Source organism: Salvelinus alpinus, chromosome 6, assembly GCF_045679555.1.
Source record: "Salvelinus alpinus chromosome 6, SLU_Salpinus.1, whole genome shotgun sequence".
NCBI lineage: Eukaryota > Metazoa > Chordata > Actinopteri > Salmoniformes > Salmonidae > Salvelinus > Salvelinus alpinus.
Genome location: NC_092091.1, coordinates 38714093 through 38727995, shown reverse-complemented (window position 1 = coordinate 38727995; position 13903 = coordinate 38714093). Strand labels below are relative to the sequence as shown.

The window sequence follows — 13903 nt, the reverse complement described above, 5'->3', positions numbered from 1 at the left end:
TTGAAGCTCAACAGAAGTTGGGTGATGCAACAGGACAACGACCCAAAACACAGAAGTTAATCAACAACAGAATGGCTTCAACAGAAGAAAATACGCCTTCTGGAGTGGCCCAGTCAGATTCCTGACCTCAGCCCGATTGAGATGCTGTGGCTAGACCTCAAGAGAGCAGTCCACACCAGACATCCTAAGAATATTGCTGAACTGAAACAGTTTTGTGAAGATTAATGGTCCACAATTCCTCCTGACCATTGTGCAGGTCTGGTCCGCAACTACAGAAAACATTTGGTTGAGGTTATTGCTGCCAAAGGACGGTCACCCAGTTTTTAAATCCAAGGGTTCACATACTTTTCCCACCCTGCACTGTGAATGTTTACACGGTGTGTTCAATAAAGACATGAAAATGTTTAATTGTTTGTTATTAGTTTAAGCAGGCTGTGTTTGTCTATTGTTGTGACCTAGATGAAGATCAGATCAAATTTATGCAGAAATTCAGGTATTTCCAAAGTGTTCACATACTTTCTCTTGCCACTATGGGTTTCAGCATGTTCGATGTGATCAGTTTTAAACAAGACGTTGTTTTGAGATGCAAGATCACTGATTCTATCTCAAACACACTTTCTGTCTCGTAGGTCACATGAGGGACCCCAACAACCAGGTGCAGGTGGTGAAGAACCTTCGCATCAGCGTCAACAACGTGGTGACACGCCCTTCTGTCCCTGCCTCCGGCGTCCCTGGCCATGCCCACCGACGTCTGCTCAGCGAGGTGGTGTTGACATGCCAACCGGCTGAGGGTGGTGTTGCCAATGTCATTACTGCTGGCGACTATGACCTCAATATTAGTGGTGAGTATATTCACAGCCCTTGAATTTTTCCACATTTTGTTGTTACAAGTTGGGATTTAATAGCCTTTTTTTTGTCAACGATCTACACAAAATACTCATGTCAAGGTGGAAGAAAAAGTATAACATTTGTAAAAATAAAATCTTCATTACATAACTATTCAACACCCCTGAGTCAATACATGTTAGAATCACCTTTGGCAATGATAACAACCAAGTCTTTCTGGGTCTCAAAGAGCTTTTCAGACCTGGATTGTGCAACATTTGCCTATTTTTTTTCTTTTTCTAAATTCATCAAGCTCTGTCAAATTGGTTGTTGATCATCGCTGGACAACCATTTTCAGGTTTTGTCATAGATTTTCAAGTAGATTCAAGTCAACTGTAACTCGGCAACTCAGGAACATTCATGGTCTTCTTGGTCAGCAACTCCAGTGTAGATTTGGCCTTGTGTTTTAGGTTATTTTCCTGCTGAAAAGGGAATTCATCTCACAGTTTCTGGTGGAAAGCAGACTGAACCAGGTTTTCCTCTAGAATATTTGCCTGTGCCTAGCTCCATTCCGTTAATTTTTTTTATCCTGAAAAACTACCTAGTCCTTAACAATTACAAGCATACCTGTAACATGATGCAGCCACCACTATGCTTGAAAATATGGAGAGTGGTACTCAGTAATGTGTTTTATTGGATTTGCTCCAAACATAACACTTTGTATTCAGGAGAAAATTGCTTCGAAGCTGTTGAGGAGCCTCTTGGTCCTAGACCTAGCGCTCTGGTACCGCTTGCCGTGCGGTAGCAGAGAAAACAGTGTATTACTTGTGTGACTGGAGTCTCTGACAATTTTATGGGCTTTCCTCTGATACCGCCTATTATATAGGTCCTGGATGGCAGGAAGCTTGGCCCCAGTGATGTACTGGGCCGTTCGCACTACCCTCTGTAGTGCCTTACGGTCAGATGCCGAACAGCTGCCATAGCAGGCGGTGATGTAATCGGTCACGATGCTCTCGATGGTGCCGCTGTAGAAACTTTTGCGGATCTGAGGACCCATGCCAAATCTTTTCATTTTCCTGAGGGGGAAAAGGTTTTGTTGTGTCCTCTTCATGACTGTCTTGGTATGTTTGGACACCAAGGAACTTAAAACTCTTGACCCGCTCCACTACAGCCCCATCGATGAGAATGGGGGCCTGTTCGGCCCGCCTTTTCCTGTAGTCCGCGATCAGCTCCTTAGTCTTGCTCACATTGAGGGAGAGGTTGTTGTCCTGGCACCACACTGCCAGTTGTCTGACCTTCTCCCTATAGGCCGTCTCATCGTTGTCAGTGATAAGGCCTACCACAGTTGTCATCAGCAAACTTAATGATGATGTTTGAGTTGTGTTTGGCCACTCAGTTGTGGGTGAACAGGGAATACAGGAGGAGACTAAGTACACACCCCTGAGGGGCCCCAGTGTTAAGGATCAGCGTGGCAGACGTTTTGTTGCCTACTCTTACCACCTTGGGGTGACCCGTCAGGAAGTCCAGGATCCAGTTGCAGAGGGAGGTGTTTAGTCCCAGAGTCCTTAGCTTAGTGATGAGCTTTGTGAACAGCATTCTCACATACGTGTTCCTTTTGTCCAGGTGAGAAAGGGCAGTGTGGAGTGCAATAGAGATTGCATCATCTGTGGATCTGTTGGGGTGGTATGTGAATTGGAGTGGGTCTAGGGTGTCCGGGAGGATGCTGTTGATGTGAGCCATGACCAGCCTTTCAAAGCACTTCATGGCTACCGACGTGAGTGCCGCAGGGCGGTAATCATTTAGGGAGGTTACCTTTGCTTCCTTGGGCACGGGAACTATGGTGTTCTGCTTGGAACATGTAGGTTTTACTGACCCGGTCAGGGAGAGGTTGAAAATGCCAGTGAAGACACTTGACAGTTGGTCCGCACATGCTTTGAGTACACGTCCTGGTAATCCGTCTGGCCCAGCGGCTTTGAATGTTGACCTGTTTAAAGGTTTTGTTCACATCGGCTGCCGAGAGGGTTATCACACAGTCATCCAGGACAGCTGGTGCTCTCGTGCATGCTTCATTGTTGCTTGCCTCGAAGCGAGCATAAAAGGCATTTAGCTCGTCTGGTAGGCTAACGTCACTGGGCAGCTCGCGTTTGGGTTTCCCTTTGTAGTCCGTAATAGTTTTCAAGTCCTGCCACATCTGACGAGCGTCAGAGCATGTGTAGTAGGATTCAATCTAAATCTTGTATTGACGCTTTGCTTGTTTGATGGTTCGTCTGAGAGCATAGCGGGATTTCTTATAAGTGCCTGGATTAGTTTCCCGCTCCTTGAAAACAGAAGCTCTAGCCTTTAGCTCGATGCAGATGTTGCCTGCAATCCATGGCTTCTGGTTGGGATATGTACGTACAGTCACTGTGGAGACGACGTCATCGATGCACTTATTGATGAAGCCAATGACTGAGGTGGTGTATTCCTCAATGCCTTTGGATGAATCCCAGAACATATTCCAGTCTGTGCCAGCAAAACAGTCCTGTAGTGTAGCATCTGCCTCATCTGACCACTTCCTTATTGCGTGAGTCACTGGTACTTCCTGCTTTAGTTTTTGCTTGTAAGCAGGAATCAGGAGGATAGATTAGTGGTCAGATTTGCCAAATGGAGGGCAGTGGAGAGCTTTGTATGCATCTCTGTGTGTGGAGTAAAGGTGGTTTAGGATTTTTTTTTCTCTGGTTGCACATGTGACATGCTGGTAAAATTTTGGTCAAACTGATAGGGCCAGTTTGCGCTGTTCTGTGAAGGGAGTAGTACACAGCGTTGTACGAGATCTTCAGTTTCTTGGCAATTTCTCGCATGGAATAGCCTTCATTTCTCAGAACAATAATAGACTGACCAGTTTCAGAAGAATCGTCTTTTTTTCTTCCCATTTTGAGCCTGTAATCAAATCCCCAAATGTTGATGCTCCAGATACCCAACTAGTCTAAAGAAGGCCAGTTTTATTGCTTCTTTAATCAGGACAACAGTTTTCAGCTGTGCTAACATAATTGCAAAAGGGTTTTCTAATGATCAATTAGCCTTTTAAAATTATAAACTTGGATTAGCTAACACAACGTGCCATTGGGACACAGGAGTGATGGTTGCTGATAATGAGCCTCTGTATGCCTATGTAGATATTCCATAAAAAATCTGCCGTTTCCAGCTACGATAGTCATTTACAATATTAGCAATGTCTACACTGTATTTCTGATCAATTTGATGTTATTTTAATAGACAAAAAAAATTCATTTTTTTTCAAAAACAAGGACATTTCAAAGTGACCCCAAACTTTTGAACGGTGTTTGTGTACCTTTATTATTCCCTGCAAGCCCTACCACACCTCCCCCAATTGGAGTAAACTAATAAACAATAACACTTAGGCTTCTACTTCCAGCTTATACATACTATACACATCTTACAGACACAATCTATTTTACAATTGTTATATTTTGTTTTTAGTCCTGGCCTTCCTCTATTTTTGATGTCCATGCAGTTTGATTTCTATTTGCCATGTATTTGTAACTGTGCTATTTCACAAATGTTCTTAACCTATATTCATTTTACAGACCCCGTATGTTTTACGTTTTGTCTTATTATTAGTCCCACCCGTCAGCTCCATTCAACCCCTTCCATCTATCTCTTAACACCCTCCATTTTGGATTTCTATTTGCCATATATTTTTCAACTGTGCTGTGATGCTTCACGGAAGTACTGAACCTTTTTATTCTCATAGTTTCTACAGATTATGAATTTAAATAAACTTTTTTGCTGAAACAATTGTTATATTATTTATCTATGACTTTTTAAATCACACAGTATTGCTAACTGCAGCGTTAGCTCTAGGTAAATGTTGCAATTCCTGGATCTGTGACCAAAAATGAGCTACATATGGACAGTACCAAAATAAATGATCTAATGACTCTGCCTCCTCGCAGCAAAATCTGCAGAGCTGGGAAGATTGTATCCTGTGTGTGTGTATATATGTGTGTGTGTCATTTTGCGTGTCAATTCATAAACCATGTGCCATGGAATCGGTACATCAAAAATCTCTTTCCAACTATTTTGCAACTTATATGGCACAGCTGTCCATTTTTTTGGCCCTTAAATGAAACTGGTGTATATTTTTTATTTACGGTAATTTATTTTTAACCAATTTTGGTCACTTTTTCCCCCTTCCACTTGCCTCTTCCATTTTTGTGGCAATGGTGCAATTATTTCGTTGTAATTTTGGGTAGAGTAGACATTTCCATATGTCTGTGTTAGCTGCATATGTGACAACTCCACCAGTCTTATTGATATCATTTATAAAGATTATACCTTTTTTTTTTATCATTTAAGGTTTTTTATCAATTAGTATATTTGAGTTTAACCACAATATTTGTTATATTATTTCTGTCTTTTCTGGTGGATTAAACTGAAATTGCAACCAACTTTATAAGGCTTGTTTAAAAAGAATTACGTTTTGGAGATTTTGTTTTCAAATAACAAAGTGAGCAGTTGTAATCTGAATAAAGGGAAAAAGGCCGTTCTTGAACATGGGGGGAGACATTACTAATTTACTCGGATTTAAGTATAACTTTTGTATAACTGATGCCTTTAGTGAGCGGTCTAATGATTTTAATATTTAATAATTTCTTCCCTCCGAATTCATATTCATTATATAAATAGACCCTTTAAATTTTTTCTGGCTTGCCATTCCATATAAAATTGAATATTTTTTTGCTCATATAATTTAAAAAGCTGGTTGCTAGCTGTAGGCAAAACCATAAGCAAAATAGGTAAACTGTGATATGACTAAAGACTTAATCACGGTGATTTTTCCACAAATAGACAGGTATTTTCCTTTTCCGTGGTAGCAAGATCTTAACTATTTTTGGTGACTTTCTATAAAAAAGTATTGGAGTGAGATCATTTCTTTCTTTCGGGACATGTGTATCGAGTATGTCCACATCCCCGTCAGACCATTTTATTGGTAAACTAGTTGCATTTTTTGTGATTCAATACGTAATCATTTACACTTATCATAATTTGGTTTTAATCCAGAGGTTAGATAAATTATCTTGAGCCTGTGAGGCTGTGGAGGAATTGTAATTGTGGATTTAAAAGAACATCAATCAGTGTACAAAGACACCTTTCTTTATTGATGCATTATCCAAAGTGTAAATCATAACTTACCATGCTCAAAGGGATATTAAATGTCTCCTTTTATTTTACCCATCTACCAATAGGTGTCCTTCTTTGTGAGGCATTGGAAAACTGCCCTGGTTTTTGGATGAATCTGTTTTTTTTATTTACCTTTTTATTTAACTAGGCAAGTCGGTTTAGAACAAATTCTTATTTTCAATGACTTGTTCTGCCCCTGAACAAGGCAGTTAACCCACTGTTCCACGGTAGGCTGTCATTGAAAATAAGAATTTGTTAACTGACTTGCCTAGTTAAATAAAGGTGTAAAAAAAAATTACAAATGAGGTACAGAGATGTGGTAGTCCTTCAAAAATCATGTTTAACACTATTGCACACACTGAGTCCATGCAACAAAGCAATTTTTTTTTACTCCTGAACTTATTTAGGCTTGCCATAACAAAGGGGTTGAATACTTATTGACTTGACATTTCAGCCTTTAATGCATTTGTAAACATTTTGAAAAACATAATTCCACTATGACATTATGGGGTATTTTGTGTAGGCCAGAGACCCAAAATCAAAATGTTAAGTCATTTTAAATTGAGGTTGTAACACAACAAAATGTGAAAAAAAGCCAAGGGGTGTGAATACTTTCTGAAGGCACTGTATGTCTATTTTGTTTTTGTAGCCCTGGTTGTCCTGAAAAGGTTGGTGGTTGAATATGGTTGGGCTATACATGCAGAAATGGTTAAATATAAGGGCTGTACATGCAGATAAATGAAAAGCCATTTTTGCTTTGGGGGGGGGGGGGGGGGGGGAGTGGTGCGTCCTCCGAAACACAACCCAACCAAGCAGCACTGCTTCTTGACACAATGCCCTCTTAACCTGGAAGCCAGCCACACCAATGTGTCGGATGAAACACTGTGCACCTGGCGACCATGTCAGCGTGCACTGCGCCCGGCCCGCCACAGGAGACGCTAGTGTGCGATGGGACAGGGACATCCCTGCCGGCCAAACCCTCCCCTAACCCGGGTGACGCTGGGCAAATTGTGAGTCTCCCGGTCGTGGCCGGCTGCGACAGAGCCCGGACTCGAACCCAGAATCTCTAGTGGCACAGCTAGCACTGCGATGCAGCGGGAAGCCCTGGTAAACATGCATTCTGACAAGCAGTCAATGCACAACAATTCTTGCAATCATGGGGAAAACGGCAGTTTTAATGGCCGTTGTTAAAAAACATCATAAATAAATTTACTGTAAAAAATGTGTATTTAGACTCCGTGTAGGCCATACATTTTTTGTTTTGTTGCATTATTTAAACTTAGATAGATAATGCATTTCAAACATCTCCATCAGCCGGTAGAGTTTCCCAAAAGATGCACCTTATGCGAGCCAATTCATGTGACGGACATGAACATGTCCATTAAACTTAGAGGGCAAATTTTAATATGCAACAACTAGGATGGTTTGTTAATGTGACTAGGATTGTGCCTTTGGCTTCTGGACAACCATAGACAGTTGATATGAAAACCAGTAGGACAGAAATGCGGTGAGTTTTTTTGTTATTAGCTTAGCTGTTCGCTGCTTCGTGCTGCTCCTCTCTCTCCCACTGCTCCCTGCAGCCTCCGTCTGTGAGTTGCCTAGCAGCAAGTCTCCGTTCTGGCTTGCTCACTCTAAATAGAGACAGGCATTAGTTGATGTAAGAAAGCTACTTTCTAGCTCTATAAACTCACTGTACGTTATTTTTGGCAAAATAATAATTCCGATCCATCAAGACACTTCCTGTTTTATGACTGACACAATTTGTTAAATTCTGACACCAATTTAATTCTGCAAAACAATGCAAATGAACCTATAGACTGATAAGCATGTCCAGTCAAATTTATTTTCAGATGCTAACTGGAGGCGAGCATGGTTTCTGTCTGCCAAATTAGTGTGACAGTCAGGCAACCTCCATAGTGCAGTCAAAGTAAAACTGAGAAGTTGGGCTTGGGCAGCCACAAGCCATAGCTGACTCCATTGAGTACACAGTACCACCAAAGCTGTTATCTGTGGTACAACCTCAGTCCCTTCTAAATTCCTATCGTGTCAAATCAGCCTCAAGTCCATTGTGCGTGAGATGGCGCTGTCGATCACGATTAAATGTCATTGAGCAAGCAAACGCTGAGACGAGGGCGCAGAGGAGAGATGAGTGCCGCGAGCACACAGGCCAGTCAAGAGTGAAGAAATGGTCTCGAGAGAGCAGAGGATGTCCCGCAATCCAACATGCCAGACGTGAGAGCTTGCTAGTGTGATTTTGGGCAAGCAGAACCTCATTGCTCCAGATCACTTTTGGGTTTCAACAATTGCTTTTTTCCCCCCGATTGAAATCCAATCTAGTGGTGGTGGTGGGCAATCTATCCGGTGCGTGTCTAGAAACCTTTGATTGGTCACTTACACTGGAGTGATGGACAAACGAACATGCTTACCCTTGGCCAGTCCAGAGTGTGATTGCATGACATCCAACAAATCGATGTGCTTCAGAGCCGGCTGTTTAGCTTGCAAGCCAGCTTGAACAGTAAGCACAGAACGATTCATTTTAAATGCAAATGAATTACTTAAATCATACAATGTGATTTTCTGGATTTGTTTTAGATTCCGTCTCTCACAGTTGAAGTGTACCTATGATAACAATTACAGACCTCTACATGCTTTGTAAGTAGGGAAACCTGCAAAATCGGCAGTGTATCAAATACTTGTTCTCCCCACTGTATATGTAGAAAAATGAATGTAGCAACTACATCCACTACAGATTGACCCTTTTTAAGTCTTTCAAAACTGTGTGATGTGTCCATTAGACTAATGGATTATTATTTTTTTTTTTATCCGCATGAATTAGTTTGAGCAATAAGACCTACTTTTATTCCAAAGGCTGGGGTCCTCACTATGCAGCTGTTATGAGCTCATTTTTCACTGGCTGTCCACTGGTTTCAAAAACAATGATTGATTGTCAGCTTAAGCTTCTTGAATTCAACCATTTTTGGGTTCAAATACACATTTAGATTTGTTTACAGCCATCCACAACAACCACAATCCGTAAGTCGCAAATAGCTAAATGAGAGAGCAGCAGTGTGATTCACATCCGTGCGCTATGTAGATATCAATAATATGTAATATCCGTATCGCCGTAGACTACACTTCTGTCATCCTTATCGCCAAGTGTTTATTAAAGTTGGATAGTCTTTGGAGCTTGACAGCAGTTGCACCATTGGAAGATATACCTTGGACTGTAGCCTACAAAAGCCTGTTCCTGCACTTTTCCTGCGCTCGATCAAAAACATTTGGTGTGTCGCCGCAGTGGTCTCTGACTTGTGGTCAGACTCGCTCAGGCGGAACAAATTTAAACTTATGCCTTTTTTCAATGTTGATTTGAATGTCATTGAGAAAACAACATAAGTGTCAAAGATTTTTTTCTTCTCACAAATCCTTTCTGAATTGAAGTATAATCATCTTAGTTTTTCAAAAGTATCTAATCTGATTACAATATGTTTGCTGGTAACGGATTACAGTTACCGTTTTTTGTAATCCCTTGCATGTAAATTTCCCCAACCTTGCATGTGGGTACACAAATAATAATGGCATGATGGTAACATTGAAAGGAAGGGCTCGTTAAGAGAGTGTGCAGAAATTGAGAGAAAGGCAGGATTTAATATTTAGGGTATTTATTAAGCCCAAGGGCGCGCACACAAAGCATATGGGGATTTTTTATAATATGGAGACACGAAGGGGAGACCCTTCTACAATAACAGTACATAACCAGTGCCAAATAATAGAATGTAAACTGAAATGAATGATTAACCAGCTAAACTCAGGTTAACATGTAATGATTGTCCACACTACATTCAAAGGAGGATTGAGGAGAAGCACCGCCATGCGTTCTCCAAACATTTAATTGAGGAAACAGATTTGTTTTATAGTAATTGTCTAATTTCACAGACAATAGTAGTTCCCAAATCAGTGTCAAAATATTTCAATTTGGTATTTTTTTCGTTGTTTTGATTACATGCAGTAATACAGAAGTCAAATCGCATAGGTAGTCTCATCAGCTGTTATCAGCAAGCTAGAGCCATCTGTGGAAAGAGCACAAAGTCGATCAAAGATATACTGAACAAAAATATAAACGCAACACATTTTACAATTTTTCTGAGCTACAGTTCATATAAGGAAATCAGTCTATTTAAATAAATTAGGCCCCAATCTGGATTTCGCATTATTTGGCAGGGGCGCAGACATGGGTGGGCCTGAGAGGGCATAGGCCCACACTCTTGGGAGACTGGCCCACCCACTGGGGAGCAAGACCCAGCCAATCGGAATTAGTTTTTCCCCACAAAAGTGCTTTGTTAGACATAACAAAGCACTTTGTTAGATCCCGCGGGTGAAGAAGCCAGATGTGAAGGTCCTGGGCTGGCCTGGTTACACATGGTCTGCGGTTGTGAGGCCGGTTGGACGTACTGCCAAAATCTCAGAATCTGGGGTTCAGAACTTCACATTTTAGTGGCCTTTTATTGTCCCCAGCACAAGGTGCACCTGTGTAATGATCATGCTGTTTAATCTGCTTCTTGATATACCACACCTGTCAGGTGGATGGATTATCTTGGCCAAGGAGAAATGCTCACTAACAGGGATGTATACAAATTTGTACACAAAATTAGATGAATAAGCTCTTTGTGCATATGGAACGTTAATGGTATATTTATTTCAGATTATGAAACATGGGACCAACACTTTACATGTTGCATTCATATTTTTGTTCAGTGTGTATATACACTGCTCAAAAAAATAAAGGGAACACTTAAACAACACAATGTAACTCCAAGTCAATCACACTTCTGTGAAATCAAACTGTCCACTTAGGAAGCAACACTGATTGACAATAAATTTCACATGCTGTTGTGCAAATGGAATAGACAAAAGGTGGAAATTATAGGCAATTAGCCAGACACCCCCAATAAAGGAGTGATTCTGCAGGTGGTGACCACAGACCACTTCTCAGTTCCTATGCTTCCTGGCTGATGTTTTGGTCACTTTTGAATGCTGGCGGTGCTCTCACTCTAGTGGTAGCACGAGACGGAGTCTACAACCCACACAAGTGGCTCAGGTAGTGCAGCTCATCCAGGATGGCACATCAATGCGAGCTGTGGCAAGAAGGTTTGCTGTGTCTGTCAGCGTTGTGTCCAGAGCATGGAGGCGCTACCAGGAGACAGGCCAGTACATCAGGAGACGTGGAGGAGGCCGTAGGAGGGCAACAACCCAGCAGCAGGACCGCTACCTCCGCCTTTGAGCAGGAGGAGCACTGCCAGAGCCCTGCAAAATGACCTCCAGCAGGCCACAAATGTGTCCTGGATGAGCTGCACTACCTGAGCCACTTGTGTGGGTTGTAGACTCCGTCTCGTGCTACCACTAGAGTGAGAGCACCGCCAGCATTCAAAAGTGACCAAAACATCAGCCAGGAAGCATAGGAACTGAGAAGTGGTCTGTGGTCACCACCTGCAGAATCACTCCTTTATTGGGGGTGTCTGGCTAATTGCCTATAATTTCCACCTTTTGTCTATTCCATTTGCACAACAGCATGTGAAATTTATTGTCAATCAGTGTTGCTTCCTAAGTGGACAGTTTGATTTCACAGAAGTGTGATTGACTTGGAGTTACATTGTGTTGTTTAAGTGTTCCCTTTATTTTTTTGAGCAGTGTATTTTGACATGTAGTAATTATCTCTGCAAAACAAAAATCCCTGCTCAAATGAATATTTTGCTTGCAGCAAAGATGTTCCTCTCGACCCCGCTGTCTGTGCGCTCGTGAGACCCATCCTCTGCTTGCTGGACCACGTTCTGAGCTCTCGACTGGTCTGTGCACTAGTGGCACTCATTCTCTGCTCGCAGGACCCCGTTCTCCACTCATTGTTTGCTTGCTCAATGATGGACTTTAGAGGCTGATTTGACGCCATAAGTTCCTGGGCCAAGACCGATATGAGAAGAATGAACTCTGGCCACAGGTTTAGTAATAGTAAAACTAAGACAGAACAGAGGCCTGGAATCATCACCTGGTTAATGAGCTGTAGGAATGTAGTGTTGATGAGGAATGAGAAGTCCTGTAGTTTCCCAGACTGTCCTGTAGAGGGCAACAGACACTAAGGAGAGAACATGGGGGAGAGGGATGACCTGGAGTTATTTAGTATATATATTTTTTTTTTGACAATAACAGCAAATGTATATTTTATTTATTTTTATTGTACCTTTATTTAACTAGGCAGGTCAGTTAAGAACAACTTCTTATATTAAATGATGGCCTAGGAACGGTGGGTTAACTGCCTTGTTCAGGGGCAGAACGACAGATTTTTACCTTGTGAGCTCGGGGATTCGATCTTGCAACTTTTCGGTTACTAGCCCAATGCTCTAACCACTAGGCTACTTGCCGCCCCAAGTGTAGTGTAGTATGGGGGGTGATTTCCATGTTGATTTATTTTTGTTAATTTCCTCATTACTGACCTTCTTCCCTCAATTTATTTTCTCTTTTACTCACCTGGATGACCCTTGGGTAAGAGCCTTCCTACAATCTCTGCCCTCTAACTTATGACTTTACAGGTCACACCTTTTGACAATGGATTATAAATATCCATAAAAGCTTTTATTTACCTTAAATCAGCTCTGTGAAATGCTCTTTGCAGGACATTCTTTCTCACTGTATCTGATATGAATGTAGCCTAGAGAAATAATATATTTTGTGTTCAATTTCGGGAAAGTATAAAACAAAAAAACGGGTTCATGAAGATTCTGGTTCCATTTTTCAAAGAATCAGCTTTGGGCAATGTTGTTGCAATGTTGTTGTGGTGATGTTACCACAGAGCGTGCCCCTCTTACAGTCCACTTCCGCAAACCTCTCCAATCCCCTCTATTGCTCTCGTACTATTAGTGGACCTTGCTTGGGTCAAACAGCCTCCTCTAACCCTAACCTAAAGTTAAGTCAATCCAACCATGTCCCTCCTATGTCTCCCTTTGACCTATGAATGGAGCATACACATGACATGTTCTGTCGTCAATGTTTTGTTGAATGCTAAACTGAAAGCTAAGCTTGTGATTTGGGCTAACCTTTTCTCCAAGCTATCTATAGGAGCACATTTGTAGGTTAAAGTGGGAGCCATGGTGGTAAGATTGACCCTAGTCTCAGTCTCCTATAATGCTGCGCTTCCCTGGTTTTATTGGTCATAACTACAATCTACTATGTGAGATCGTGTATATCTATGATGTTGGTACTGTAGATCTATGAGTGGTGAACATCAGTGGGTGCTCCTGTACAGGTAATGGGATGTTGCTAACGCTAGTCCCTGACTCTCTCCCCCTGTCAGATCGCTCTCTTAAAGCTAGCGTCCCCTGGTACAGTGACTGGAGGGACACACTAACGGAACTCAGCACCTCCAAGCACTACACAGGTACCTGTACTCTCACCTCACCTCACCTGGCCCACAGGTGTGTGGGGGGAGGGCCCTCCCTCTTCTCTCCATTTACAGCTATCCCTCCCTCCCTCCGTTCCTACCTCCCTCCTAACTGTGTAGCAGACTGTCCTTTTCTCCTCTCTAGTCTCTCCGTAGCAGACCCGTTTAGTGAACTCTACCATCTCTCCTTATTCTTTCTGCTCTCTCACAAGGTAGTAGTTTCAGATGTCCATATCAGGGATGTGATTTTTTTTTCTTTTCTTCTTACATTTTCTTCCATGTATAAGCAAAAATCCCAAATTTCCTGTTTTTACTATGTTGTCCTGATCACATCCCTGCATATGTTTGTGTACTTTTCCATATAAGTAAGTGTACTCTGTACTGGTTGTCTCAGAAATGGTCTTGTTATGTGGGTTCATGAAGTGACTCAGGGCATTAGAGCTCATTTTGATAGAATCTTGGTAATGG

General features: G+C 41.9%; 1 protein-coding gene across 2 annotated transcripts in view; it reads left to right on the top strand.

Annotated features, from left to right (window-relative positions):
- The window catches only part of LOC139578659 (trafficking protein particle complex subunit 8-like), a 78150-nt gene that overhangs the window by 10394 nt on the left and 53853 nt on the right, over positions 1-13903 (top strand). The window contains exons 2-3 of one of the 2 annotated variants that reach the window (XM_071406571.1): positions 630-842; positions 13349-13432. In XM_071406571.1, coding sequence (XP_071262672.1) covers positions 630-842; positions 13349-13432 — 297 coding nt within the window. The remainder of the gene's footprint in view (positions 1-629; positions 843-13348; positions 13433-13903) is intronic. The other variant, XM_071406572.1, reaches the window with a different exon arrangement.